We start from the raw sequence: 27,795 nt of genomic DNA, 5'->3' as shown, positions 1-27,795 counted from the left end.
ATTTGTGAAGAAACTTTCAATCTGTATTTTAGTGCCTCACTCTTAAATGTGAACTAGGCTACAGATATTTGGGGAGAGCCTTAACTTTGGAAAAAAAAGAAAGAAAAACTAACAGACAAATAAATGAGTTAGTGTTACAGTGGAGATAGCAAACACACACACACACACACACACACACACACACACACACACACACCCAGCTCTAGCTACAGTCAATATACTCAGAGATAAAAGAAGTTATTGTGTCTTTGAAACAAGAAAAGGCTGCTGTAAAAAAATAACTCTGGGAGGCCGGGTGCAGTGGCTCAGGCCTGTAATCCCAGCACTTTGGGAGGCCGAGGCAGGTGGGTCACGAGGTCAGGAGATCAAGACCATCCAGGCTAACATGGTGAAACCCCGTCTCTACTAAAAATACAAAAAAATTAGCCGAGCAGGGTGGCGGGCACCTGTAGTCCCAGCTACTCGGGAGGCTGAGGCAGGAGAATGGCGTGAATCCAGGAGGCAGAGCTTGCAGTGAGCTGAGATTGCGACACTGCACTCCAGCCTGAGCGACAGAGCGAGACTCTGTCTCAAATAAATAAATAAATAAATATTCCGGGAAATTTAAAATAAAAGTCAAAATATACAAATGAATTTAAAAGTAGAAAGATACAGGGAAAAGAAACCCTGGCAGATAATAAAACAAAAAGACCTAAAAAGTAATCTAAGAAAATTCCTAGAACTGAAGGATATGCACTTCTAAAAAGAGTTCGTAGCTCCTCAGCACAATGAATGAAGTGAACTCACAGCCTCTTGGCATAATGAACATGCAGAAAGCTTCTAGGGTGGAGGTTGGGTAAATCTGTTCCTACCAAAGGATGTGGAAATGGTATGATATCAGACTTCCTAAACAACACAGGAAGTCAAAAGAAAACGGAGCAATGCCTTCAAAATTCAAAATGATTTTCAGCCAGGAATTCTATGTCCAGTCAAATGGTTAGGAAATGAAGGCATGGAATCAAGACCTTTTCAGAGTTACAAGGTCAGAGGAAATTTCACTACCCTTTCTTAGTAAACTACTGGAAAATGTTCATCACCTAAATGAGAAATTAAGTTAAAAAAGGAAGGCATGAGGGTTTAGGAGGAAGGGGGAGATTATAGAGAAAAACAGGGAAGAGAAGTATTAGGTGCCTGCATACCCAGCAGACCTAGAGAGCTATCAGTCTGGACTGAAACAGGATGACACAGAGAGGGAGTTCTCACCGAAGCAAGAGGAAATAGGCAGAAACACCAAACATTTAGAAAATAGTAATAATACATATTTGAGGTATCTGATGAAATACATGGGGGAAAAATTTGAGATGGGTAGAAAGAAAAACTAAGCATAAGAAGACAAGGGGATTTTCTAATCCAGGGAAAAATATCATAAAAAAGAAAACACATACCATGCTATTAACCCAACAGAGAATGTACATAGATGGTCCTACTAATATATTCACTGACTAATTAATCACAAACAATGAAATGGGCATACAACCATGTTGGTGGAATAGGGAGAGGGCAGGATGAGCCGGTGTAAAAAGTCCAAAGCACCATTTTTAAAGGAAGTAAATACACAATGTCTAAAATTAACTAAAAAACAGCAATCTTAACTTGCCAGTGAGAAATAGAGACACTAAGAGAGTTGGAAGTGGTGGCCTCTAGGAAGTGAGACTAGGGGTTGGGAATGATGGATCAGGGCAGGATTTTTTTCATTTTTAAAAAACACTGTTATTATTCTCACGTACTTTTTTAGAGAGATAGCATGTTGCTATTGCCCAGGCTGGAGTCAAGTGGCATGATCACAGTCCACTGTAGCCTCGAACTCCTGGGTTCAAGTGATCCTCTTGCCTCAGTCTCCCTAGTAGCTGGGACTATAGGCACCTGCTACCACACCTGGTTAATTTTGAATTTTTATTTTATTATTATTTTTGAGATGGAGTGTCACTCTGTCACCCAGGCTGCAGTGCAGTGGCACAATCTCAGCTCACTGTAACCTCCGCCTCCCGGGTTCAAGCGATTCTCCTGCCTCAGCCTCCTGAGTAGCTGGGACTACAGGTGTGTACCACCAAGTCTGGCTAATTTTTTGTATTTTTAGTGGAGACGGGGATTCACCGTGTTAGTGAGGATGGTCTCAATCTTCTGACCTCATGATCTGCCTGCTTCGGCCTCCCAAAGTGCTGGGATTACAGGCATGAGCCACTGCGCATGGCCTAATTTTTTATTTTTTAAGAGATGGAGCCTCGCTATGTTGCCCAGGCTGGTCTCAAACTCCTGTCCTCAAATGATCCTCCTGGCTTAGTCTCCCAAGTTGCTGGGATTACAGGCGTGAACCACTATGCCTGGCTTCTGTTTTTTTATTTTTCTTTTTGAAACATCTTCAGCATGACTTAAATTTTAGAAACTGCATTCATATATTAGCTCGCTATAAAACCGAGTTACTTAGAAATAGAGATGCATTAAGAGGAGCATATAATCACCAGATTCAAGGTCCCAGCACCAAGATTCAGGCCTAAAACTATTTCCCTCTTTGCTTATTCCTCCCTGTGCCCACATCAGAGGGTGTGCATGCACTTGTGGAGGCTGCTGCCACTGTGGGAGGGGATGGCAGAACTCAGGGGAGAGGTCAGCCCCTATTTCTTGGGCCAGAGTCTGAATCTTTGAGCTTTGACTGACTCTGCCTGTCCAGAAGGTGAGTCTTAGCCATGCTGGGACCTTCAAGGGACTATGGGCTGGTATGAAAAGCACTGACACACCTGTGCAGAGATACATGGTTGTGTCACTTCCCTGTTGCAGAAGTCATTCTGCAGATGCTCTGAGATGCCATGGCTAAGGTACAAAGGATTGCCAGGCTCTAGCCAATACTTGCTTGGTAAATCCTATTTGAAGTTCCTGCGTGACTGAGGACACATTTTTGCAAGAAGGAAACTGATCCCAAGAATACCACTTGTGATGATCTCTGGATGGAATGATTTTCAAATAAATCAAGTAGGTTTACTGAAAGGCAGCCGTCTTTGCCATTTTACCAGGCTGAAGTTTACCCCATGGCGAGCAGTTTCCATTTTCACTACAGCTGAGACAGGTGCAAACAGACCTGCACAACTGTGTGGCAGGGAGAAGGCCAATGAACGTCCCTGAAACCTCTCCCCAGACCCAAGGGACTCACCCTAGCCTTTGGCTTCATGTCCCATGCGAACCCTCGCAGTTAGAATTCTACCAAGATCCCATTAGCAGGAAGAAATTATTACTTTAATAAAACTTAAACTTGTAACATCCCACAAACCATTAAATATTATGGGTTGTCTTGTCACAAAAGACAATGAAAACAATATGGGGCATTGTGAGGGGAGCAATGATAGATATTGAAAAACCCAAATGTCGTTAAGATTTTATTTACTGCTCACCCACATAATCCTGGCATTATAAAAACGATGAACAATGAATGGAGGGGGAAGAAAACGACAGACGAAACTGGAGTCTTAAAGCCCCATCCCTGGGCCAGTAAGTAGTTTGAAAATAGTGTCCGTCAGGATCCATATGTTTTCTGCATGTGTAAGAATACTCTCACACAGGGGGCTTACTTCATAACTGAGATTCTTTTTCATTTAATTCAGTCATATTAGATTATGGGGTTGATTATGATCATATCCACAAATCAGTATTTTAACAGAGTTTCCATGGAAACACTATATGCCCCTGTTTTTTTACTTTTTGGACAAGGCTTTGCCTGTTTAACAACTTGAACAAGTTTGACGAGGACAACATGTTTTGTTTAAGTTACACTAACTGGGGCCAATATTTCCTAATTGCATTACCAGGAGAAACATTCACGGCATTACTTGTACCATGGAAAACCTCCCCTAGTCCAGTGTTCGATTTGCTTTAATCACTGGAGAACAGGAAACATACCAGGATTGCCTTGTCTTATCAAGTTTAAATGTGTTAACTGGTTTTAAATCTATGAAATAATCTCCCTTATTAAATGACAAAGTTAGTCTTGTTAAGAGGATCGGCATTTATGGCTATATCTATTTATTTTTCAAGATGCTAACGTACAGATACCTTTGGCTCCCTGCTAGGAAAGGAAGGTGAACTCATTGTCCATAAACATATACCCTTTTTTGCATATGGGTTTCAGGAAAATTCCACCAAAAAAAGCCCCCTTCCCCTGCAAAAATAAACCGAATAATATCAAGCACACAATAAATGCAAAGGGAATGTCCAGAGTACAAAGGCTTTTCATACAAGAGCCTTTTTTTTTTTTTTTGGCTTGTTTTTGGTCCTTTTAGGCATTCGCACCCAGAAAACTAGAGATGTTTACTTCCAATAGTGACAATTTGGCAGTAGCCTGTAGCAAGGTTTTTGAAAATGCTGCATTATAGAAAGACATGGGGAGGGGGCTTTACGGACTGGTGTCAGAGTTCACCCTGACAGCAAATAAAACATATGGCCCGAAGCTCTGTGAAATGTCTGTGTCTGAACTGTTGGTGGAGCTTAATAAAATATCAGTGAGGAATAGTTTAATTTTACAGCATTAGGCACCGAGGCAGTAACTTGAGTGGGATGAGCTGTATTTTAATACATCAAAGTATACTATACTACAGGGAAGTTGAATATATTTTTAGAAGACAGTTGCTCCCTATTCAGAATTACTTGACTCGAAAACCTTCCTTTCTCAAGGAGGATAAGTAGAAAACAGTTGCAGTCTCCCAAGAGCTACCCATCTTACTTTTAAAACTGTGCACATATCTCAAAAGTAAGCTAATCTGTCTCCAGGCAAACGCCTCTTACTGGGAGTGTGGGGCTGTGGTCTGAGACCGGACACCAATGTGGTCAGTGTGTGGTTCTTTCCTGACTACAGAAGTTTGAGCTGTCCAGTGGGAAGGCTGTAAGGTCAGCTCCACTTTCTTCATCTTCCGCCCCTCTTTTTGAGATGCTCATCTGCTCAGATGGGAGTCCTAGAGGCATCCTATCCTCTGCATTATGACCTAGAATTCCAGCATGGAAAGGGAGCGGTCCTTCTACTTTCACTTTCTTCCAGGGCATGCTCTATCTTCAGACTCTGGATTCTCTAAAGCAAGCATGGCCCAGCGGCTTTTGTTCATGTGGTTGTCCAAACAATCGTGTGGGCCGAGGGGCAGGAGCAGGCCCACGAAATGCCATGCTTCTCCTGCTACTGGTCCATAGATCAAAGGGAGTTCTCTCCCTCCTGCCCAGCAATGAAGAGAGGGTGGGCCTGCAGGGGCGGCTTCTGAATAGGGAAACAGCCATGACAAATGTGTCCCAGATCTGACTGATAGTTCCGTTCTGGGGGATGGACCAGATTATTGCTAGCTCTCTGCACAACATGCCTTGCTTTCCCCATCTCTGGCCCCAGCACACTTTGCCCAGTCCCTGGCCACAGCAGACAGACAGCAGGCTCCCCTCTTCCCTGTGGCCCTGCCCCCCTGAAGAAATGGGCAGCAGAAACCTACAAGGGTGAATGTCTTGGCCCTTCTTTTGCTTTTCTCCACATGCCAGGGGAAGGGACTGGGAAGAATAAGATGAGATAAAAACGCAGAGTAGTTCAAAGGCTTTGAAGTCAGGCAGATGAGGGTTCAAGTTCCAGCTCTGCCCCTTAGAAATTGGGTCTCAGGCAAGTGAGTCAGTCTCATCAATTTCAATTTTCTCTTTAGTAAGATGTAGAAGATAATAGTTCCTACCTTGCAATGGTGGAGAAATAACATGATCATTTCCAGGTGAAGCACCCTGTGTCTGAGACCTTCTGGAATTTAAGGATGCACTGTGTCCAACAAATTGGATTTCTAGACAGAGGAAAAACTAACCAAATAATAAGCTGCTAAATAACAGTGCCTCATTATCCCAAATGGAGAGGTAGAATCACAGTCTCCTCTTGGTCTCAGTTTGCTGTCGAATGTGTGCTACCCTTTTCAGATCAACTTCCTTTGGACTAAGCACTTCATTTCTGCAGGCCAATGCACATACTCTCCTGGGACAGTTTCGGTGGAACAGCATATCCACTGCCCATGGCACACTAATGGGGATCGTCCATGTGCCCAAACTCAACCCCGACTTTTCTAGAATCATATTTCTAGCACAAGCCATGGGTTTCCTGTGCAAATGCAGACCATAACAACTTTTTCAACATGCTCTCAAATTTTGTGTTTCACTTGAAAGACATTTAAAAAAATAAAAACTTATTTTTATCACTGTAGAAAAATTACCATGGTCACAGGACAAGGAGAAGACACTGAGTCTACATCAAGATGTAGAATTTGGGGGTGGGGGTAAGTAAGGGGGCTTGGTCAATAGCTTCCCAGGGCATGATTCAAATTCTCCCCTCAGCAAAATGACACTTGGCTTTGTATTATATACTTTAGGGGCATTTGGGCTAGTCAAACTTGCAAATGGCAAGGATCTATACTACAGGAACACCAACTAGGATTATGTTAGCATGGTGCCACCAGTTGGCTATCTAATCCTGTCTGCTTCAAGCACTGGACTAGAAAGGATTCTGAGGCCATGGATGTCCCCATGGGCTGCTGAGCAAGGCTGCCATGAGACCCCAAAGCAGGTAGCTGCAGGACATAAACACTCATTTGCCACTTCTGGTCTGCTGGAGGGTTTGCATCTGCACTAACATATACACAAACTCACAGGAGGAAATGTTATGTCCCATCCAGGCAGCATCGGAGCCCCAGCAAGGCTCGTTCTTCCTTGACTGCACTGGACACAGGCGCTGATGTGATGAGAATGCAACTCTTCCATTCTGCTGCCCCTTAGACACATGCAGAAAGGATTTGCCCACAACTGCAAACTCTACATCAAAGCTCAGGATCTGAGAAACGTGTATGGGGATTTCATAATGCCTGTGAAATCAACATCCTCTCTACATCCTCCGAGAAGCATACAGAAAACAGCAAGAGGCATTTCTCTGGTTATGGTCGGATGGTGGAGCTGCCAAAGAATATTACCTCTGAACGACAATGCCTCCCAAAGCACATCGCGAGGTGCACTTCAGGGCTCTAACTGTGACCTGAACAGCAGACAGTGGCAGTCTTGCGAAAGTGTATGTGTTGTGAGACAAGGCTTTTCAATACTACTAATAATGTGACTGAGAGATGAGGTGGGGGACAGCAACCAGCCTCTCACCCCTTCTCCAGCACCTGCTTGCCCAAGCTCCTCCCTCACCCTCTGTGCTGTGACCATGCCCACTTTCTGCTAGCCCCTAAGGTGCAGTGCCATCTCACTGGCCTCTCAGCATAACACATGCCATGCCTTTACCTGGAATGGCCCTCGTCTCTTCCCCTCTCTGCGGTAAATTCTGGGTCGTACTTCAGATTTCAGCCTGGTTATAACATCCATTGGGGATGCCTGCCCTAACCTCTCAGGCTGAATTGCCAGACTGCATTCTCTTACGGAACCATATACCTTGCACTTTTTTTTTTCCTTGCACTTTTAATGGCTGTACTTTTTCATATACAGCTGACCCTTGCACAACACGAGTCTGAACTGCACAGGTCCACTAATACACAGATTGGAAAATACATAATTTACAGAATGTGAAACCTGGATACTTGGAAGGTTGACATTTCCTACAAGCGGGTTTCACAGGGCCAGTTGCAGGCAGGACTGGTGCAAGCACAGATTTTGGTATATGTGGGGGTGCTGGAACCAATCCCCGTCTCATACTGAGGGACGACTGTATTTGCATAGCGGTATAATGAGTTTCTGTCCCCTTTCTACATGGTAGTGGCCATTTGGACTGTAGGTCCATTCATTGAGCTGTGTCTTATTTTGATGCCCGTGACACTCTCAAACACAGAGCTTTGCAGGTAGGGAACACTCAGTAGCTACTTCTTTCATAAAGAAAGAATACACACAAAGGGGTCCAGAATGACAGTCCCTTGAGCACACCTTATTTTTAAGTAAGGGTGTTTTCACCTTCAGGAGAAGTGGAAAGCACCAAAAATAGAGAAACACCAGTCTCTAAGAGGTGAACACGGGCACTGCTCACACTCAGCACACCTAACCACCTTAGCACCTCCTCACACACAGCGGCACTCAGCTGTCTTTCCAGAGGCCTTCGTGGTGGGGGCAACTAGAGGCCATGGATAGGAACTTATAAACATCAGCCATAGCAGTGAGAGCCTTACACGAAGTTTATTTTCTCCTCAGCCCTCATTAGAATCACAAATGAAACGTTGACAACACATGAAGGAGCTTGCTTGTTGAACACAATGTTTCCACTCCTATCAACCTCAAAACTCTGATAGTCATGCTTCATGATGAAAGCTAAGCAGCCCTGAGGAGATGACTACATGCTTTCTCTAATTACGCAAGGATGGGAAAGAGGGCCTCCTACCAGCGACAGGCTGACTGGAGACAAGGTCCACAGGGAAGCCTTAAACAATTACAGCACGAGCATGCAGTAGGTAGCCCAAAATGGGACTTTTGAAATAAAAAGAAAAGATGAGAACATCACTATTGCACCAGAAGGGGAAGTTGCCCATTATAAACCTGAATGGAGGCTGCAGCAAAGTCAAGGCAGGGCCTTTATTTTGCTAACAAACATCCCACATGAAAGGGGTAGTTGCATGATACTAACAACCAACTTTCCCTTGTGGAGCGGTTTTGATGACAAGCAGAGATACGTAGAGCACAAATTCACTGAGACTGCACTTGATTCTAGGCACACATACAAAGGCTTTATAATATGAAAAGATGGGGAGCTCTGTCCACGGGCAGAATACTCCTTTGCATTTAACTTGCCTGTTTTTGTGCCAAGCAGATTAGTTCAAGAAGATACAATCTAAGTACCTAGTTGATACCTATAGACACAATAATAGAAGATACTAGCTAAAGTATATTACTATGTGCAAAAGCATTTTTTTTTTTTTGCTATGATTCTCGTGATAAAAAAACTGTTTAACCCTTCTGTAAATCTGCAAGCTGGGTTCCTTTGCACAGATGACAAAGTTGAAGACCAGAGAGGTTAAGTAACTCATTCAAGGTCACACAGCCAGTAAATGTTGGAAGCAGCATTTGAGCCTAGATGGTTTCACTTCAGATTCCATGTGTTTAGCAGGCACACTGTTCTAAAATGAAATGATTGGACTCACAAAGGGGATTCCTGAAGTTCAGGATGTGTAATGTGGGCTACAATCTAAGTCCTGCTTAAGACAAACTGTTTTCCAGAGTATTTTCAAGTTATATATCAAAGAAATTATATAGAACAAACCTTAAAGAGAAGAAAGCATAACACAGACTTGTTATTGCTTCGTGATATACATACAGTAAGTTATAATTTAAAAATATGAAATGTGCATTGGAATCTATTACAGAAACTGAACTATCATGTTATAGTAAAATTACAAAAGCAAAGAAAAATCCAACAACAAGAACTGCAAAAAACACTCATTTTATGTGTTAACATGAGCAAACAATCAAACATGAACATGAATTTGATTCCAATTTATATTCTTGGGGCACAGACAAAAGTAGCCAATCAAAAGATCTAAGTAAAACAACGTGTCAGTGTGAGGCTTTGGCCAGGCTTCCTAAGCTGCCATGTTTCTTGATCCATTTGTTTCTTTCATTAACTTTATGTCAACCAGCATCTGCCTATGTTTATTCCACCAGCCGCATGAGCTCACTAATTACCTTTAATCATACTTATCTGAAATGCATCTTTATCTTCACACATGTCCTGAGTGCAGGAAAACTGAATGCTGGAAGGCTGACATTGGGAAGATATTGGAATGGGAAGTCTCTAACCCTGACAGTGTAGGGAGGATTAACCCCCAAAATGCAAGTCTACCCCAGAGGTAGACTTAGATAGTTGAACTGGTTCCCTAAGAGTTAGACAGCGACAGGGAAATCCTACCTTGTTCAAACAAAATCACATGCAGTCTTCTCATGGAAAACAGGTTCAAGGTGATAAGAAAACTGCTAAATAGCACCCTCCAGACTTGGGTGCCGTGGCTCATGCCTGTAGTCCCAGCACTTTGGGAGGCCAAGACGGGTGGATCACGCGGGTGGATCACTTGAGGTCAGGAGTTTGAGACCAGCCTGGCCAACATTGTGAAACCCCTGTCTCTACTAAAAAATAAATACAGAAATCAGCTGGGCATGGTGGTGCTTGCCTGTAATCCCAGCTACTCGGGAGGCTGAGGCACGAGAATCACTTGAACAGGCGTGAGCCACCGTGCCCATCCAAGATGTTACTATTACTTTTAACATAAATTACAAAACAGGGACAGAGAAGGTAAAAACTTGCCCAAAGTTTCCCATGTATTTGTTGCAAACACATGGATTGTGAGTACCAATGATGGAACTCACATCATTGGTTGTGAGTTGCAACTTGCAGTGAGCTAAGATAGCACCACTGCACTCCAGCCTGGGCAACAGAGCGACACTCTGTCTCAAACAAAAACAAAAAACAAAACAAAACAGACTGGTAAGCTCTATGAAGACCAGGAACCAGTATGTTATGCCTTTTCTAGTCCACACAGAACCTGGCTAAGTCTTAGGCTCTGTGGACATGTGAATGCTGAAAAGAAACATTTTGGCCACTGTCTTTCTTAGCTTTAGGGAGGCTGGAGGCATACATTTCAAACCCACTACTCCACTAATTTTATCAGGCAACTCAAGGCCTGCTAAAGGGAGTTCAAACTCCACTGATATTCATATGCAGTAAATGGAATAACCCTAGGCATTCCTTGAACCTGATTTCTTACCTTATCCAAAGGGCAAGAAAAAACAAGGAGATGAACATATCCTCCCCACTTTCTTACTAGAGAAAACATACGGCAGCCTTGGTTCGCCACTGAATGGCGCAAGAGGGAACTGTGTCCTCACCTCCTGAATCAGAGCTTCCAGATAATTAAATTTGACATCTTAATGTCAAAACAATGGGTTGTATAAAAAATGACCTTAGGGCTTAAAACAAATACAACTATAGGTTCCCTTAATATTGTACCAAACGTTGGTACTCACAATCCATGTGTTTGCAACAAATACGTGGGAAACTTTGGGCAAGTTTTTACCTTCTCTGTCCCTGTTTTGTAATTTATATTAAAAGTAATAGTAACATCTTGGATGGGCATGGTGGCTCACACCTGTTATCTCAGCACTTTGGGAGGTCGAGGCAGGTGGACCACCCGAGGTCAGGAGTTAGAGACCAGCCTGACCAACATGGCGAAACCCCGTCTCTACCAAAAATACAAAATAATTAGCTGGGCATGGTGGTGTGTGCCTATAATCCCAGCTACTCCAGAGGCTGAGGCAGGAGAATTGCTTGAACTTGGGAGGTGGAGGTTGCAGTAAGCCGAGACCAGGCCACTGCAATTCAGCCTGGATGACAGAGTGAGACTTGGTCTCAAAAAAAAAAAAAAAAGTAATAGTAACATCTTCATTCATTCATTCACCATTTACTTAATAAACCTATTATGTGGGTTTTGAAGAAAGTATGGGAAACAAAGAGGTCATTTGAAACTTAATGTCTAGTGAGTTGTTTGTTACTTTAAAGTGAGATAATGCAATAAAGTGTGCAGGCAGAAACTACTATGGTCTTCAATAGCTATGCCTCCTCTTCTTCCAAGACACACTGCTAGACAACATTTCCCAGCATCTCTTGCTGTTAGACATGGTCATGTGATTTAATTCTGGCTAATAGAATGTGAGCAGAAGTGGTAAGTACCTTTTCCAACTGATGGAGAGGGCTCTGAGAGCCAAGAAGAGGTCACAGCCACGAGATGGAAGAAGCCTGGGTTCCTGAATGACAGCATGGAGCCCAGGACCCTGTCAACTTGAACTAGACTGTGATAAGAGAAATAAATGAGCTATTCTGTTAAACCACTGAGATTTCGGTGTTATTTGTTAAAATAGCATAATTTTAATACAAATTATTAGCAATATGTGCCCCATTGTAAGCACTAAATACGTGATTGATAGGATTGTCATTTTAAAATATATTCCTAGTTTTCTATGTTTCTTATTTGTATATGTCTTATAGGATAGTAAATCCAAAGGCAGAGGTCCAGGAAGAAGGGAGGGAGGGAGGGAGGGAGGTAGGGAGGATGGGAGGAACAGAAGACAATAATAAAACTTTAAAATAGCTCTGTATAAACTGTGTACCTGGGTGCCATTTGGTCATCCACAATTCCTAGGACACTATTTTCACTATTATCTACGTGCCTCCAATGTCAAACTTTCTTCCTAACCAAATGAAATTTCTGCATGGATTTGTGGTGCCAAGGGCCTCCTCCCCACTATTCCTGGCTGCAGCTGTCACTAGGCCTGGCTGCCTTCCCTGGCATTAGATCACCATACCACATGGTTTGGATGGGGAGCCTGTTGACAGGGATGGAGGAGCACTTGGCCATGACTTTACCAAGGCAGACCTTACAACTGGGAGAAATGCTCATATTTGTTATAAGGGCTCATCACACATTGAGACCCTTGGCAGAGAAAGACAGATGTTACTTCTGGGGCTAATCCTTTTGATGAGAGAGGAGGCAAACTCCAAGCATGCTATATTTATACAGATAATTCAGCTAGTCACTGGAAGATAAGACATCTCAAATATTCCAGTAAAGGAAATGTGCCTTTACTTGCTTCTTAGACATAATTTTTGTTGTAGCGAGTTGAATATACAGAAGTATAGGCAGAAAATGTTTATTTTCCCTCTTTTTCTTTAGTCTCCCCTCTAAGTAATCAGCATTACCAGTTTGGTGAGTGACCTTTCCCACTTATTCCATTGTCAGACAAACCAATGCATATTTATAGGGTTAATTCCTCCATCTCTAACACTTTTTTGAATATAAATGGGATTATACAATAGGCTTCCTATTCAAATTGCTTTATTTTGCCTCACATTTTATTATGAATATTCTCCCAGATGGGTATATTTAGTTCTAATTGTTCTTTTTATTTGTTTATTATTATTATTTTTTGAGACAGGGTCTCACTCTGTTGCCCAGGCTAGAGTGTACTGGTGTGATCTCGGCTCACTGCAGTTTTCACCTCCTGGACTCAGGTGATCCCCCTACCTCAGCCTCCCAAGTAGCTCAGCCTATAGGTGCTCACCACTACGCCCGGCTAATTTTTTGTATTTTTGGTAGAGATGGAGTTTCACCATGTTACTCGGGTTGGCTTTGAACTCCTGGACTCAGGTGATCCACCCACCTTAGCCTCCCAAAGTGCTAGGATTGCAAGCGTGAACCACTAAGCCTGGCCTTTATTCTTTAAATACCTGTATAAGGTTGCCTGGGAGAAAGAGCTATTACATGCTGGATTTCAAGACACTGTCAATTTTATTTCAGGGTTAATAATCATTGATTTTTCATTTCAGGGAAATTAAATGGTAAGTAGACTAACATATTAGAAAACAATCTGGCTTAAAAAGGGCAAAAGAATATGTCTCAGAAGCTTGGAAATTCTTGAAATCTCAGTGTGATTATAAACACAGTTTTACCCTAAGGGTGCATTTGCAGCTAGCTCCCATGTGGGAAACTGGGGTTCTGGTAGGTTTTGGGGCCAGGAGCCCCTCATAGTACAGTTCTCCTCTTTAGGGAGTGGCTCTGGCCTGAGCTGACATTCAGCATCTCTCCTTGGTTCCTCTTTTTGCAAGCATGGCTGTCTTGCCATCTCTTGGATTTGCTCACCATGGGAGGGAGGGAGGGAGGGAGAGACAGAAGGCGCTGCCCAGTATTAGCATGCATATCACACACCCTCCCTTTGTTCTCTTGGCTGAGGTCAGACGGAATAAATCAATCAGCCTCCACATCCAAGTGTCCGGGGGGCACTGCAGGCCATGTGTGCATTGTCCATCTTTTAACCCCCAATTGGGGTCAGCATGAGTAAACCAGAACCAAAAAAAAACTCCTGGGCAGTAAGCAGATGTTGCCAGGAACCCATCAACTCCGGGGCTTCTCTACGAGTTTCCTGGACATTTGTGTTTTAGGTGGGAGCAGCCAGCTCAGACTCTTTGAGGTCTATAAATCCATGCTGCTAATAGGAGATGCCACTTTGTTTTTTGTTTTGTTTTGAGAAGGAGTCTCACTCTGTCATCCAGGCTGGAGTGCAGTGGCATGATCTTGGCTCACTGCAACCTCTGCCTCCTGGGTTCAAGCGATTCTCCTGCCTCAGCCTCCTGAGTAGCTGAGATTACAGAAGGCCACCATAATGTCCAGCTAATTTTTGTATTTTAGTAGAGATGGGGTTTCACCTTGTTGGCCAGGCTGGTCTCAAACTCCTGTCCTCAATTTATCCGCCCGCCTCAGCTTCCCAAAGTATTGGGATTACAGGCGTGAGCCATCATGCCTGGCCAAGATGCCACTTTGGATCTCTTGCTCTACCAGATATGTGCTAGGCACTTAAGTATCACTTGATCCTCCCTGCCTCCGGTGAGGTAGGTATTATCTACATTCTACAGATAGAATGCTGATGCTCAGAGAGCCTGGGATTTTCCCAGGACCACACAACTTTAGAGAATAAACAGCATGAAAATGTGCTTCTTCATTTAGCTTTTAACCAGAAGTGTCCTTGACTGCCTTTGGTTCTCTGCCAGGGTCTTGACCTCCAACATCCACTTATGCTGTCAATAGATTCATCTTTTTCAGGCCCCCAAGTCTAAGATATCTGGATCCCAGTTGGGCCTTATAGACACAGCTAAATATCTCCACTATAACCTAAAGAGGTATTTAAATTCCCTGTCCAAGCCCCCTTAAAGTTGGTAAGTACAGTGCCTTTCAATCCCATTTATACTTTTTGACCAGAATGACAAGGTTCTGAACATAAGAAGGCCTTAAAGATCATCTTACCCGATTCCCTCATTTGATAGATGAGGCCACAGGAGAGTGGATAAGTTTGCCTGGGTGGTGGGAGTTGGGGGTGGGTGACAGGTGGGGTGGTGGACTAGTGAGAGCAGTGGCTAGAGGATGGGATAACCAGAGTTTGCAGATCACAGCCTGTGGGCCGATCTATGCCTCTACCTGTTTTTGTAAACAAAGTTTTATTGGAATGCAGGCACACCCATTGATTTATGTATTGTCTTTGGCTGTTTCCAAACTATAACAGCAGAGTCCAATAATTGCAATGGAGACTGATGGCCCTTAAGGTCTAAAATATTTACTATCTGACCTTCACAAAAAAATGTTTCTGATCCCAGGGAAAGAGAGAGGCACACAGGTAGATATGAGTTATTATTAACTTTCTAGTTCTTAGAGGGAGCGTTAAGTTCACAAGTGTTTGTTGTGTTATGATGAATTAATGATTGAATGCTAATGGGGGCCATTAATGCTTATGTGTTTCCATTAATAATGGAAATTATCATCATTAAATGCTGTGCACTTGAAACAGATAGGAAGGAGGGACTGGAAAGAAGGAGGGAAGAAATCATTGAGTTCTTAAGATTTAAGTGGCTCTTCATCACCTGACTTGCTTTGTCACCTACACCTGACATTTCCCCTTTGTATCTGCGATGCTCAAAAACATGCTGGAAAGAAGGACAAAAGATGGCAGGTTGGGTAATGTGGGCTTTCTGGAAGAGGCAGGATGAATATACTGGATTCTATGGGGTGAGAAGGGGCTTGGCCAAATGATGAAAGAGTCCACAAAGTACAGGCTATTGAAAATCATCAAAATTTGATTTTTTTCAACTTCCATTCACAACAGGCCTCTTCCCTCTGTACCTGCAGAGTGGCATGAGGGTCCAGGTTCCATGGCCCTCTGTCAGGACCTCCCTCAGGACATCCCTCCTGCTGACCAGTCCAGGTTGTCCTCAGATGCTAGCAGCATGAAAGTCCTGGAAGCCTTTCTCATGGGAAATTGTGAACACTTAGGAAGACACTCTGGGCCATGATGGGTACTGCCGTATTTAATCCTGGGCATGGCCTGGTAAAGTGAGGGCTATTGTTGTCCCCATGTCAGAGATGGGGCTCTGGGTGGGCAAGTCACTTGCCTGGAGACAGAGAGCTGGTGATGGTGGAGCCAAATACTGACTCTGGACCCATCTGATTCCAGAGCCCAAACCCAATGGCTCAATTATACTTCCTGGAGCCCGGGATTGCACTTCATGCTGCCTCCATAAAAGCGTACACACAGTGACACACAGTTAGAACATTTTGTTTTATCTAGAAGAGCAGCTTCAGGCATTGAAACCCCACCTCAGCAAATGGCAGGGGATTTGCACATTCAAAGAAACGGTTCCAGTCCCTGGTGGGAAAGTTCCCTGCAGCTTCAATTAGAGAACAGTCACAGTTGACCGACGCCTGATGCTCACAGGGGCGGCTTTATGGTTTTATATGTGAAAAATGAGGGCAGGGCCAGGACCTCAGCATCAGGGAAACGAAGAAAGATTAAGAAGTATTTCTAAAGTCACACTAACCAAAAGGTCAATTCGACTGGGGGGCTGGGGAATGGGCGGGGTGTGGGGGCAGCGAACAAGCAAGGCAGCAGCTGAGAAGTATTTGTGGCACCAGAAGGAAGGTTGTGATGTCCACTAAAGGAAACCATGGCTATGAATTTCAGGGCATCAAGACCCTGTCAACACAGCTAATCCCCACAGATGTTGGCTGAATAAGCCTTCGATGACCAAAGAAGTGCACTGTGCAAACCGTGTCAGCCTCCAGCAGGCCAATTTGTCCTCATATTACACACTCTGCGGGCTCTGCTCCTTGACCCCCAGGTCGAGGGTCCCGTCCGGCATCCCCCAACCCAATGAGGGGTGACCCAGCATGGTTAATAAGTCAACAGAATTCAGAAGCCACGGCCGGATTAAGAAGGCAGTTTTATTTTGGTGCCCTGTACTTCAAGCAGATTAAATAATCAAAAAGGCCGAGCCATTGGGGTCATGTTTGAATGCTACAGCTGTTCACCAAGGTTTGACAAACATTCTTTATGCGGCTCATCATCTGAATGGGAAAGGCAGGGATGATCCTCGGGAGGCCAACATTTTAAGAAAGAAGAGGGGCATGATCCCAAGATCCTCTTATGGAAACTGATCCCAGCCAGATGGAGACAAGGGGAAGGGCTGCTTAAATAAGTGGGCTTTTGAAAGCAACAACTGTTTTCTGCATTGAAGGAAAGCAAGGGCAGGGTTCAGAAAGACTGAATGTAAAGCTGGGCTCCCAGTCTGCCATGCCCTTCGTGTGTTGCTCTGCACATTAATTAAGGGGTCTACGAGGTCAGCAAGGACGCCCGAGAAGACTCAGTCATGAAAGGTGAGCCCTGATCAATTCCCATTGGAAAAGTTCTTGTCTGGGAGAAAGACGGGATCCCCTCACAAAGGTATCTATGGGAAATCTATTTTCAAGTCGTCTGTCTTAAAAGACTGGACAGATATGAAAAATGTCTCTGCATGGGAGGATTTATGTTTGTGCATGTTGGGTGCAGAGGAAGAGGGTGGAAAGAAATGTATGCAGCCATGACATGAATATGCAGTTGGCATGTCACGGGCCATTTCATAGAAAACATGGTGCTTGGAGTTGGAGTTCATATATTATTCCTTTGAGGGGAAGAGTGGAACCAAAGAAAGAATGAACAAATTGGCTACAATCTCAGAGAGGCAAGCCTTTCATTAATAGATTAGTGGATTCTGCTGCAAACATATTCTCTGGTTTAAGAATTAATTTCCTGCAACTAATTAATACCTGAGCCCCGCAGCTAAAAGTGAGGGGTGTCCGTTCATTACTGAGGGGAAGACGTTTTGGCTTTCAAAGGAGTCATTTAGATTATTTGCAAAATTATAGAAAGGAAAACAGTGGTTTTGCTCTTTGATATTCTGGAAAGGGGAAGGGGACTGTGATGTTCTGCATCCCTTGAACTAAATTAAACTGAGAAGAATCTCTTTCAGAAGGCTCTCTAAACATATTCCCTATTGCCCTAGAGCACTGTTAGCCTCACTAGAGAATTTAAGGAAGAAAGGGGAAAAGGCTCAAGTGCATGACAGCCACACTGTGTTTCCCTAGTTGAGGCCCAAAGCAAGCAAGCAAGCGAGCAAACAAAGCCCCTTTCAAGAGCTTCAACTATGAGTAGATAACTATTTTGAGTTTTGAATATTATTGTGTGGCCTAACGAATTCCTCTACCGCTTTATAATAAAATGCCCTTGACAGATGTTTCCCATATTTTGAAATTCAAGTCTCAGGAAAAAACCAGAAGGGAGTGTTATAGCTACTTTGGTGAATGACAGAGCAGTATCTAAGAAAATGTGAACTTAACCTCCTCTCTGAGCCCTGTAAGAAGACTTCTTTGGATTCCAGAGACCCTCTCCCAGTTCCTGCACAGCCATGGCAGTCTGAACAAGGATGCTATTTTACAGCATCATTTAGAATGAAGAAAAAAACTGCAACAGCTCAACTACCCCTCATAAGAGTGGGGGTAAATATTAATACTAAATGTGGCATGGTCTCACCATGGAATATGCTACAGCAGTTGAAATGAATGAATTAGCTTTCCACGTATCAATGTGGATAGATCAGTTTTGAGTGAACAGAGCAAATTGCAGACTGAGACATGTTGATGATTACATTTATTTGGATTTTTAAAAAGTGTTATGCAAAACAGTGTGTGTGTTTGTGTGTGTGTGTGCGTGTGCGTGTGTGTGTATTTGACAGGCAGCAGAGCACAGCAGATAAGAACTCTGACAGACTCTGGAGGGAGGAAGACAGCCCTGGTCCTTATCACAGCTCTGCTATAATACTTATTCTCCATGTGAACTTGGGCAAGTGATTCAGCTTTTCTGTGCCTAGCTTCCTCATCTTTCAAAAGGGGGTAATAATGGAACCATATTTACAAGGTTATGAGGATTAATTAATATACATATTTATAAAGCACTTAGAATGGTAGTTGTATGCTATATGGTTATTTGCTATTTTTGTCATTACTAACGATTGTTTTTAAACTGTCTGGAGAGATACATCAGTAATGGTGTGAGGAAAGGGGCTTATGCTGGAAAATAGAAATTAGGCATGAATCAAAGTAAGTTCAACTGCGTAAGTCATGCATTGCTCTTTTGAGTTAAAAGGAAAAAGAATCAAGGAAGTATGATAACCCATGAATGACTTGCAGAACTGTTACAGAAAAGGGGTATTCATTATATTATTCTTAATAATATTTTTATAAAATAATATAAAAATAATATTTTTCTATATTTTTATAATCTTGAATAAAAAAGCAGCAGACACTATCCTTGTTCATGGAATTACAACGGCAAAAATGGATATCAATATGTAGCAGTGTTTTAGATCTGCCTTATCCAATACAGTAACCATTAGCCACATGTGGCTATTTTTGTTTAAAATAGTTAAAATGAAATGCAAATAAAAATTCAGTCCCTTGGTTGCAGTAGTGCCATCTCAAGAGCTCGATAGCGACACATGGCTATTGGCTCCCATACTGGACAGCAGATGCAGGACACTTCTATCATCACAGAACGTTGTATTAGACAGCACTGTTCTGCTGCATACTTTACAGAAATGAGGATATCTGAAATCCTCTATCACTCTTTTACACATCTGGCCCCACATAATTCTGCTGTGGCCTACAAAGGGCATATATCCCCCAAATATTTTTTTCACTCTTCTATTTGATATCACTAAGTCTTCCATCTTCTGAATCAGAAGACACTGAGTACTTTTCTCAAGGCTTCCAACAATAGTTGGCACAAAGATTGCAGTAGTTACTGACACTGGGGATGTACTCTGTCCAGCCCGGCTCTACTAAAGATGATGAGTGACAGAACCTCTCTTCCAGATTGTAGAAGGTCTTACCTGGCTGGAAAGCACATTACCTGTAAATTCAAAGGGGAAAAAGTGCTGATACCACACCTCCCAAACTGGTTCCTATCCCAATTTCTTTCTGTTTGTTGTAGGTGAACTGCTCCTGTTTTCCAGTGTGATTGTCCTGCTCCAGGTGGTATATGGCTGCCCAGACAAGTGCCGATGTCACTCATCTACAAATTTTGTAGACTGCAGCCAGCAGGGTCTGGCTGAAATTCCTTCCCATTTACCTCCTCAGACTCGAACACTGCATTTACAAGATAATCAGATACACCATCTTCCTGCTTTTGCATTTACGTCAGTGCCATGGCTCACGGCCTTAAACTTGTCCAACAATTCCCTTTCAGATCTGGCCCCTGGAGCTTTCCATGGGCTTCAGCACTTGCAGGTTTTAAACCTAACCCAGAATTCACTCCTTTCCCTGGAAAGCAGACTTTTCCATTCCCTCCCTCAGCTGAGGGAGCTTGATTTGTCATCAAACAACATAAGCCACCTTCCCACATCCCTGGGAGAGACTTGGGAGAACCTAACTATACTTGCGGTTCAACAAAACCAGCTTCAGCAGCTTGATCGAGCGCTCCTAGAATCCATGCCCAGTGTGAGGCTTTTATTTCTCAAGGACAACCTCTGGAAATGCAATTGCCACTTGCTTGGCCTTAAACTCTGGTTGGAGAAATTTATCTATAAAGGTGAGTCATGTCTATTTGGAACCCCCCCATCTGTGTGTTACCAGCCTAGGATGAATCTCATCTGTTCTCTGCATTAGAAAGAATGTGGAGGAGTGTGTAAGGGATGGATTTGAGCTTTTACACATCGGTGCCATTTCACGGTATGGCAAAAGAGTCAAGTGAGTCATTAGAAGGTGTTTAAATTCAGGATCTAAATTAATCTACAAATATGTTACATGGAGATAACTTTCACTTGTTTAATTAATACAACATGAAGTTACTTATCTGGGAGTATGCTGTTAAGAAGGAGGACATTCAATCACCACCTGAATAACTGCTCAACCCCAAATAGCACGAAACTCTTATTTTCAAGTGTGTTCCAATTATGGGTATGGTTATCTCTCTCTGGGATACTTTTCTCTCTTTGTCTGCTTCTACCCATTTGACAACTGTAATTCTCTAAAATTATCCTTTCTGCTTTAGCAAACACCACTGTCACTGAAATTGGGTGCAACAGGGCCTCTCTCTAAAGTTACTCACAATTTCTTTAACTCGATGACAAGAGCAAAGCAAGAGATCTCAGACTATTAAAGATGAGGGGCTCTGGAAACCACCCAGGGTTAGCAAACTACAGCCCCAGGGCCACAGTCCATCTCCTGTTTCTGTAAATAAAGTTTTATTGGAACACAGCCATGCCCATTCATTATATACTGAATGAGCGGTTGCTTTGCACTATAAAAGCAGAGTAGTTGTGACAGGGGCTGTGTTGTCTATCTGGCTCTTTACAGAAAAGTTTGCCAACCCTCGTTGTCAATAGGCAAGAGTCCCAGAGAGGTTCAGTGACCTGCCCAAGATCACAGAGCAGAAGCCCAGGTGAGAACAGAATGCATGGCCTTTGGGTCTTGACCCGACATTCTTTCCTCCACTTCACAGTGCTTCTCTCCTTCTAGCTCTCAGCATGATTCATTCATTCCTATATTTGAGTGCCTTTTGTATGTCAGCCACTGAAAAGATGGCAGTACCTAACCTCATAGAGATTTCATTCTGGTAGTAGAAACAGATGTTAAATAAGATGATAAATAAAGATACATGTTTAGAATAGTAATTAGTGCTAAGAAACAATGAGGCAGGGGAAGGGGAGAGTGATAGAATGGGGGTCTCATTTTTGATAGGATGGATGGGAAGATGTCTCCAAGGAGGTGACATGGCTGAGCAGAGCCCAAAGACTGCGGAGGAATGAGCCATGAGATAATTGGGGGAAGGAATAGTGAGCACAAAGGGCTTGATGAGGGGGAAAACTTGGCTTGGCTGCGGGACAAAAAGAGAGACAAGACAGCGGCTAGTGCAGAGGAAGGGAGTGAGTGGACACAGACAAGACAACACCAGTACTTGGGGGCCAGATCATGCAGAAGTGTGCAGAGAAGTCCAAGATGCCTGGACTTTAAGTGAGATGGAAAACTCTTCAGTTTTAGTCAAGGGAACAATATGATCTGATTACAATGTAAAAGGTCACTCTGTAGACTCTTGGGGGAACTGACCAAAGGCTGCAGAAGAAGAACCAGGGAGATGAGGGAGAAGGTGATTTCAGTCAGCCAGCGAAGATGATGGTGGCCCAAACCAGGGTGGCGAGACCTGATCAATGCTGGGAGATACTTGGAATACTGAACTGACAGACATTGCTAATGGGTTGGAGTGGGTGATTAAGAGAAGACCATAATTATGGGAACGTCTATTTTGATTTGTCCTGCAGTGATAACCAGGTAAATGGTGATGCCTTCAGCTGACAAGGGGCAAAGAGGAGACTGGGGGGAGCGAGTGAGTGTGTTGGGGAGGTGGTCAACTAGGACTTCAGCTTGGGGCATGTCAAGTTTGAGATGTCCTGTACAGATCCATGGGGAATGGTTGAGTTGGAGGTTGTATATTTAAGCCTGAAGCTCAGGAAGATGTTGGAGCTACAGACATGAATTAGGGAATCAACAGTGTCTGCATGGTTGCAGCGGTTCTCAGCAGGAATGAGGTTAGGGTGAATACAACATGGGTTCAAACTTATGATATTGAATAAATCCTTCTCAACAATGTAACAGCAAACTACATAATCAATAACCAGTCGGCATTCAAGCCAACCAGCAACAGCAGCCACATACTATGGCAACATCTTTCTTATTAGAGGTTGCAAATAAATTGTTTACATCTACAGGTAAAGTGGCTTGAACTATTGTATTCTGGATCAAATCGTAAGCACAGGCCAGCCCAATACAGAAAGACAGTTTTCAATAAAAGAACATTTCTTGATTAAAAAAAAAACAGTTCCCAGGACTAGGGCACTGGAAGCAACCTGGGATGGGATGCATTCTGCCCTACTCTGCCACAAACTTGCTGGTGGTCTTTGGGAAAATCAGGACAACTTCACTAGCACTCAGTGTCACCAGAGGGAAACTGATAGTTTTAAGCCAGGGAGTTCCTACGGCCCACTCCGGTCCTCAGATTCTGTGATGCAGTTCAACACTCCCTCCCAACAGAGCTGCATGAGCACAGATCACAGCTTTTCTTCGGAGAGAGGCAAAAATTGATTTGGGGTAATAAGACCTGGATGTCCCAACATAACTAGGAAAAATCCAAATACGTGCCAAACACGGGAGGCAGTCGGATTATACATATATTGAATACAGGCAAAATAAGGAAACAGATATTAGTCAAGATCTTCTTTTTAAAAAAGATATATAAACAAATGCAAACACTACAGGTATTAGAAAGGGCAGGCTAATTGACATAACAGACTAGCCCAGACTTTAGTTATATGTGCAATAAAATCTGTTGCTCATTCATGTCATAGTTCAAGGGAAATGGGGGCAGGGTCTGCATTCCATGCAGCCATTTAGGGACATAAGCCCCCTCCAGCTTGTGATGCCACCAACTTTATCACGTGGCCTCTAAGGTCATCCCCAAGTGGCAACAAAATGCATGGCGGATTACACTGGGGTTTTATGGCCTGGAGGTGGCATTAATTGGTTCCATTGTCCAGAATTCAATCACATGGCCCCAAATGGACCACAAAAAGTGGGAAAATTTAGTCTTTCTGCTGGCCTAAGAGCAAAAAGATGTGCTTTGGTGAATACATAATAATATCTCTTCCACAGAAATATGCACACAGATTGTATGATTACTATTCCTCTCTATTTACTAGTAAACAAGTCATCTTCACTTCATTAAACATTTACTCTGAGCTAGGTATTATGCTAAATACTTGACATATTTTATCCAACTGAGTCCTCAGAGCAATCTTGGGAAGTGAATTTTAATTATCCTCGTCTCCCACTCTCCAGATGAGCAAGCAGAGGCACAACGTGGTCAAGGAAGTTTTTCAGGGCTGCACAGCTAAGTAATGTTCAGACTCAAGATTTGAATCTAGTTTCTCCCAAGACAGAGGTGAAGAGCTACTAGTGATCAGATAGAGAACAATGAGCACTTGGCAAGCTGGAGCTTCCTGCATTGTCAGTTACATGAATCTAGAAGGATGTGGGACCCTCCGGCTATAATCAGCAGATTTGGCTAGGGGGTCACGGCCCATGAAATGGTGGAGAGTGGGAGTTGCATCCTGGCTGAGGATCACCTGCACAGGAGACCATAGAGCATTTGGCAGCCATAGCCCCTGCCTTCCAGCTATGTCCCAGGCTCTAGTCTGGGTATTTCCTTGGCTCTGGGTCCAGAGGCTGTGGCTCCCACCCTAATACTGAATGGCAGAAAGTCTGGAACTGGAGAGAAGCAGTTCTTAAGTCTGGGGTGATTGGGTAAACCACCCTAGTCAAGGTGGAAGTCAGCTGATGAACCTGTCCATCCCCCTGGCAGGTGGCCTTGCTTCCCCTTGTAGAAGTCTCCATGCTCTCTGGCTGGATGAAATATCATGACTACTTCTCAATGCCCCATCACTTCATTTCTGTCTCTCTGACCTTTTTGTCTTGCAACCAACTTCCTGGAAGAGGCTCTTATGGTCAGGTGCAGAGGAATGAAATGGTCCATGAGGTAAGAATCCTTAATCTCAATGGCACTTTGGACTCATCTGGAGCAGCTGCTCTGAACCTCTGGCCTCATGAAAATCAGTGGCTCAAAAAAGGAAGAAATTCCCTTTATCTTTCTGCTTTAAGGTGGGGACTGTTTCCTCAGAGGATTGCTAGAAAAGCCAGGAGGAATCCAAGAGACTCTGGTGGTAGGTGATTCAGTTTTAAGCAGTGGCAGCAAAAAGGACATGGGTTGAATTTTGCCACTGCCGCTTACCCTGGTGTGTTGGGGCCACCTGATAATCCTTGCACTGCAAGATAGGCCCTATGTACTTACAGGGCCACTTAGGACTTATCTTGTAGGCTTAGAGAGAATAAATGTGAAAGCATTCCTAGAACTCTGAAGTGCCACGCAATGGAGGGTGCTAATAATGTTGAAGTGATGCCCTCTGCATATGTCTTTCTGGTATAATTTCATATTTCACTTACTGTGTGTACTAAGAATCTCCTCCAATCTAACTTTGCTAACAGCAGTGCCAATCTTCTCAGCTGGCCTAGGGGAGGTGCTTATGGCAGCCTGAAAGGGCCAAGGCACAGGTCATGTGGCAGTTCTGTCCACTCAAAGGCTTCCTAGAAGACAGTGCCGAGGGCCATCCTGCCCACTCCTCTGACCTCACAATGCTCCTGAGAGGAGGAAGTGGCGAGGCAGTGAGTGCAGTGGAAAAAACTTGGACGGAGGATGGAGAATTGGGTTTGGATGTTGTTTCCTCCACTCACGAATTCTGTGAGTCCGGACAAGAGTTACCTACAAGAGTGGAGTATTAGGACTTATCTAACAGTGCTTTGTAAACCATCAAGTTGGATACAAATAGGATGCTTTCATGGCAGAAAATTTAGTCAGCAAAGTGCATTTTCCCAAAGCCAAAGAGAAAATCAGTGGTCACACTAGACTAGACTTCAGTCTGCTACCTCAGTGCTCTTTCTAGGAAAGAATGACTGACCACCCAAATTCCCCGTGACCAACAGCAGTCTACACACCTGAGGATATCCATCACCTTGCAGGGAAGGGAAACTGGGTTTAATAACCCATTAGAAAGTTCAGTACTCAAAGCCGTAAATGTTCTGAGGCCTGAGGAGACACATTCATGATCCCTAATTCCAGGAACTAAATTTCCAGTATTGTCAAATCCACAGATCACTCCAAGACCACTCCATCTCTCCATTTGGCATCACTGAACAGTGTTGAGACACACAGGATCTTTGTAATGAACACATAACAGCACAACAACGCACATTTATTTTATTTTTTCCTTAGATTTCCAATAGGAATCTGGTACACGAAAGATTTCTTGTCTGTGGGGCTCACTGGGGCCATGAGTGGCAGGAATGCAGTGGGCAGCCGTGCTCACCATTGGCCCCCAGCGTGCCTTCTTGTCCGCTTTTGCATTGTTTTCTCTGAGCATTTGCAGAACATGAAGGTTACTGGGCTTCTAATGAATTCTTGGTCATAAGTAATTGCCAATTTAGTGTGTGGCATTTTTAGTATTTAGCCAATTTAGGAATCTTAAAATCATAAAATATGGTTGTTACATTCTTTGACTCCAGGATTAAAAAAAAATGGTACTTCATAAATTCCATCTGCCTAAGTTTTTGCAGGCAGAGGATTCTGGAACTCTGTTGTATCAAGGCTCTGTTATTGTCCTTTGCTTTTGTCTTTTAAAGGGGGAATAACAGACGGTGTCATCTGTGGATCACCAGACACCTGGAAGGGAAAGGACCTCCTTAGGATTCCTCATGAGCTGTACCAGCCCTGCCCTCTTGCTGCTCCTGATCCAGAGTCCTCGCAGCCTCAGCGGCCCGGCTCTACCCACGGTGTGGTCCTGAGGCCTTCTGAGAACCACAACTCGGGGGAGCGAGACCTCTTGGAGTGCGAGCTCAAACCCAAGCCAAGGCCTGCCAACCTGCGTCATGCTATTGCCACCGTCATCATCACTGGGGTTGTGTGTGGGATTGTGTGTCTCATGATGTTGGCAGCTGCCATCTATGGCTGCACCTATGCGGCAATCACAGCCCAGTACCATGGGGGACCCTTGGTGCAAACCAATGATCCTGGGAAGGTGGAAGAAAAAGAGCGATTTGACAGCTCACTAGCCTGAGAGCTTTTGTCTCAAATAGGATTGGTCATTGCAGGCCAGAAGATAGTGTCTGAGTAGGGCTGATGTGTTTACTGTTAGTCTCATTTTGCTTTTGCCAAAAGAAAAAAAAAAAAAAGATGTGTCTGTAAAAAATATTTCTGGGGAGGAATTTATGTTGTGATTTAAAAAATACCATAGGCAAAATAGAGATGATACTTGTGCTCTGGGCCTGAGAAGTTATGATGATGATTCTATGTGGGGGTAAAACACACAGAGAAAGGGAAGATGCCATCTCTTCCAGGTACTCTTCTGTGGATTAAGTTCCTTTTACAGAGCAACCGAAATTCAAACACACATGCCAGTCAGCATTCCTGGAGCTTTATGGTCCACTGGAAAACTGCCCAATTCTGAGTGCCTGGGAAGAGGCTGGTGATCTTACCCGAGGAGCACCGAATGCCTCTATAATTCAAGTTCATGCTGGATCAGTGATACTTTCAGATGTTGTATATGTTATGTATTTAATGGGAGTGTCTGTTGGTTGGGAATTTCATAGCTTGCCCCAAGAGTCAAAGTCTATTTCATTTTCTAAATCAGAAAATCGTTTGGGGCTTTGTAGGCCTCAGAGGAAGAGGAAGATTCCATGTCCGGATAATAGGACTCAGGCCCCGAGTCTCAGGAATTTTTCTAATGCAAGGGTAAATAACATATAAACAAACACAAAGAGGATGGGGAGCCAGAATTTGGGGCAGATATTACCAAAAGGCCATATCCACCAAGGGATTGGAACCTTCCATTTAGAACTCTTACAGCAGGAATGAATTTAGGTTGGGCTGAGAGCGAGATAATGACTTTTGTGTATCTGTATCTGCATACATAGCACACAGAGTGCACAGAGTTGTACAACCACACCCACATATAAACATACTCAGAGCAATCAGTTTACCCACTAATGAAACGCAGCCGTGTCAGGGTGGAAGCCAGCAGCTGTTGTCCACCACCCAGATCGTCTACTCCCCACGCTGGGATAGGAGTAAGAAGGAAGACTGCAGAGAGTGGGAATTACCAAGAGACTCAAGATAGGTGGCGGCAGCTATCTTCAATGTTATTTAGGCCATGGTTTTAAAAAATCAGGTGTGGCTGTCTTTACTCCACAGACATGGTCTTGAAGAGTTGCATGCAAAGTGAATTTTTGTAAA

At 43.6% G+C, this 27,795-nt stretch overlaps 2 protein-coding genes across 6 annotated transcripts in view; one reads left to right on the top strand and one right to left on the bottom strand.

The window, feature by feature from the left end:
* The window catches only part of LOC105480634 (calcium voltage-gated channel auxiliary subunit alpha2delta 3), a 932,903-nt gene that overhangs the window by 123,861 nt on the left and 781,247 nt on the right, over positions 1-27,795 (bottom strand). The window lies entirely within an intron of this gene.
* On the top strand, positions 19,884-26,620 carry LOC105480595 (leucine rich repeats and transmembrane domains 1; the record flags this gene model as incomplete). The annotated part of the gene is made up of 2 exons (XM_011739686.2): positions 19,884-20,490; positions 26,187-26,620. Coding segments are annotated over 2 exons (1,041 nt in total), but the record flags the coding sequence as incomplete, so codon positions are not given.

This window comes from Macaca nemestrina, chromosome 2 (genome assembly GCF_043159975.1).
Source record: "Macaca nemestrina isolate mMacNem1 chromosome 2, mMacNem.hap1, whole genome shotgun sequence".
Classification (NCBI taxonomy): Eukaryota; Metazoa; Chordata; class Mammalia; order Primates; family Cercopithecidae; genus Macaca; species Macaca nemestrina.
The sequence above is the reverse complement of the archived record's forward strand: the minus strand, read 5'-3'. Positions and strand labels throughout refer to the sequence as shown.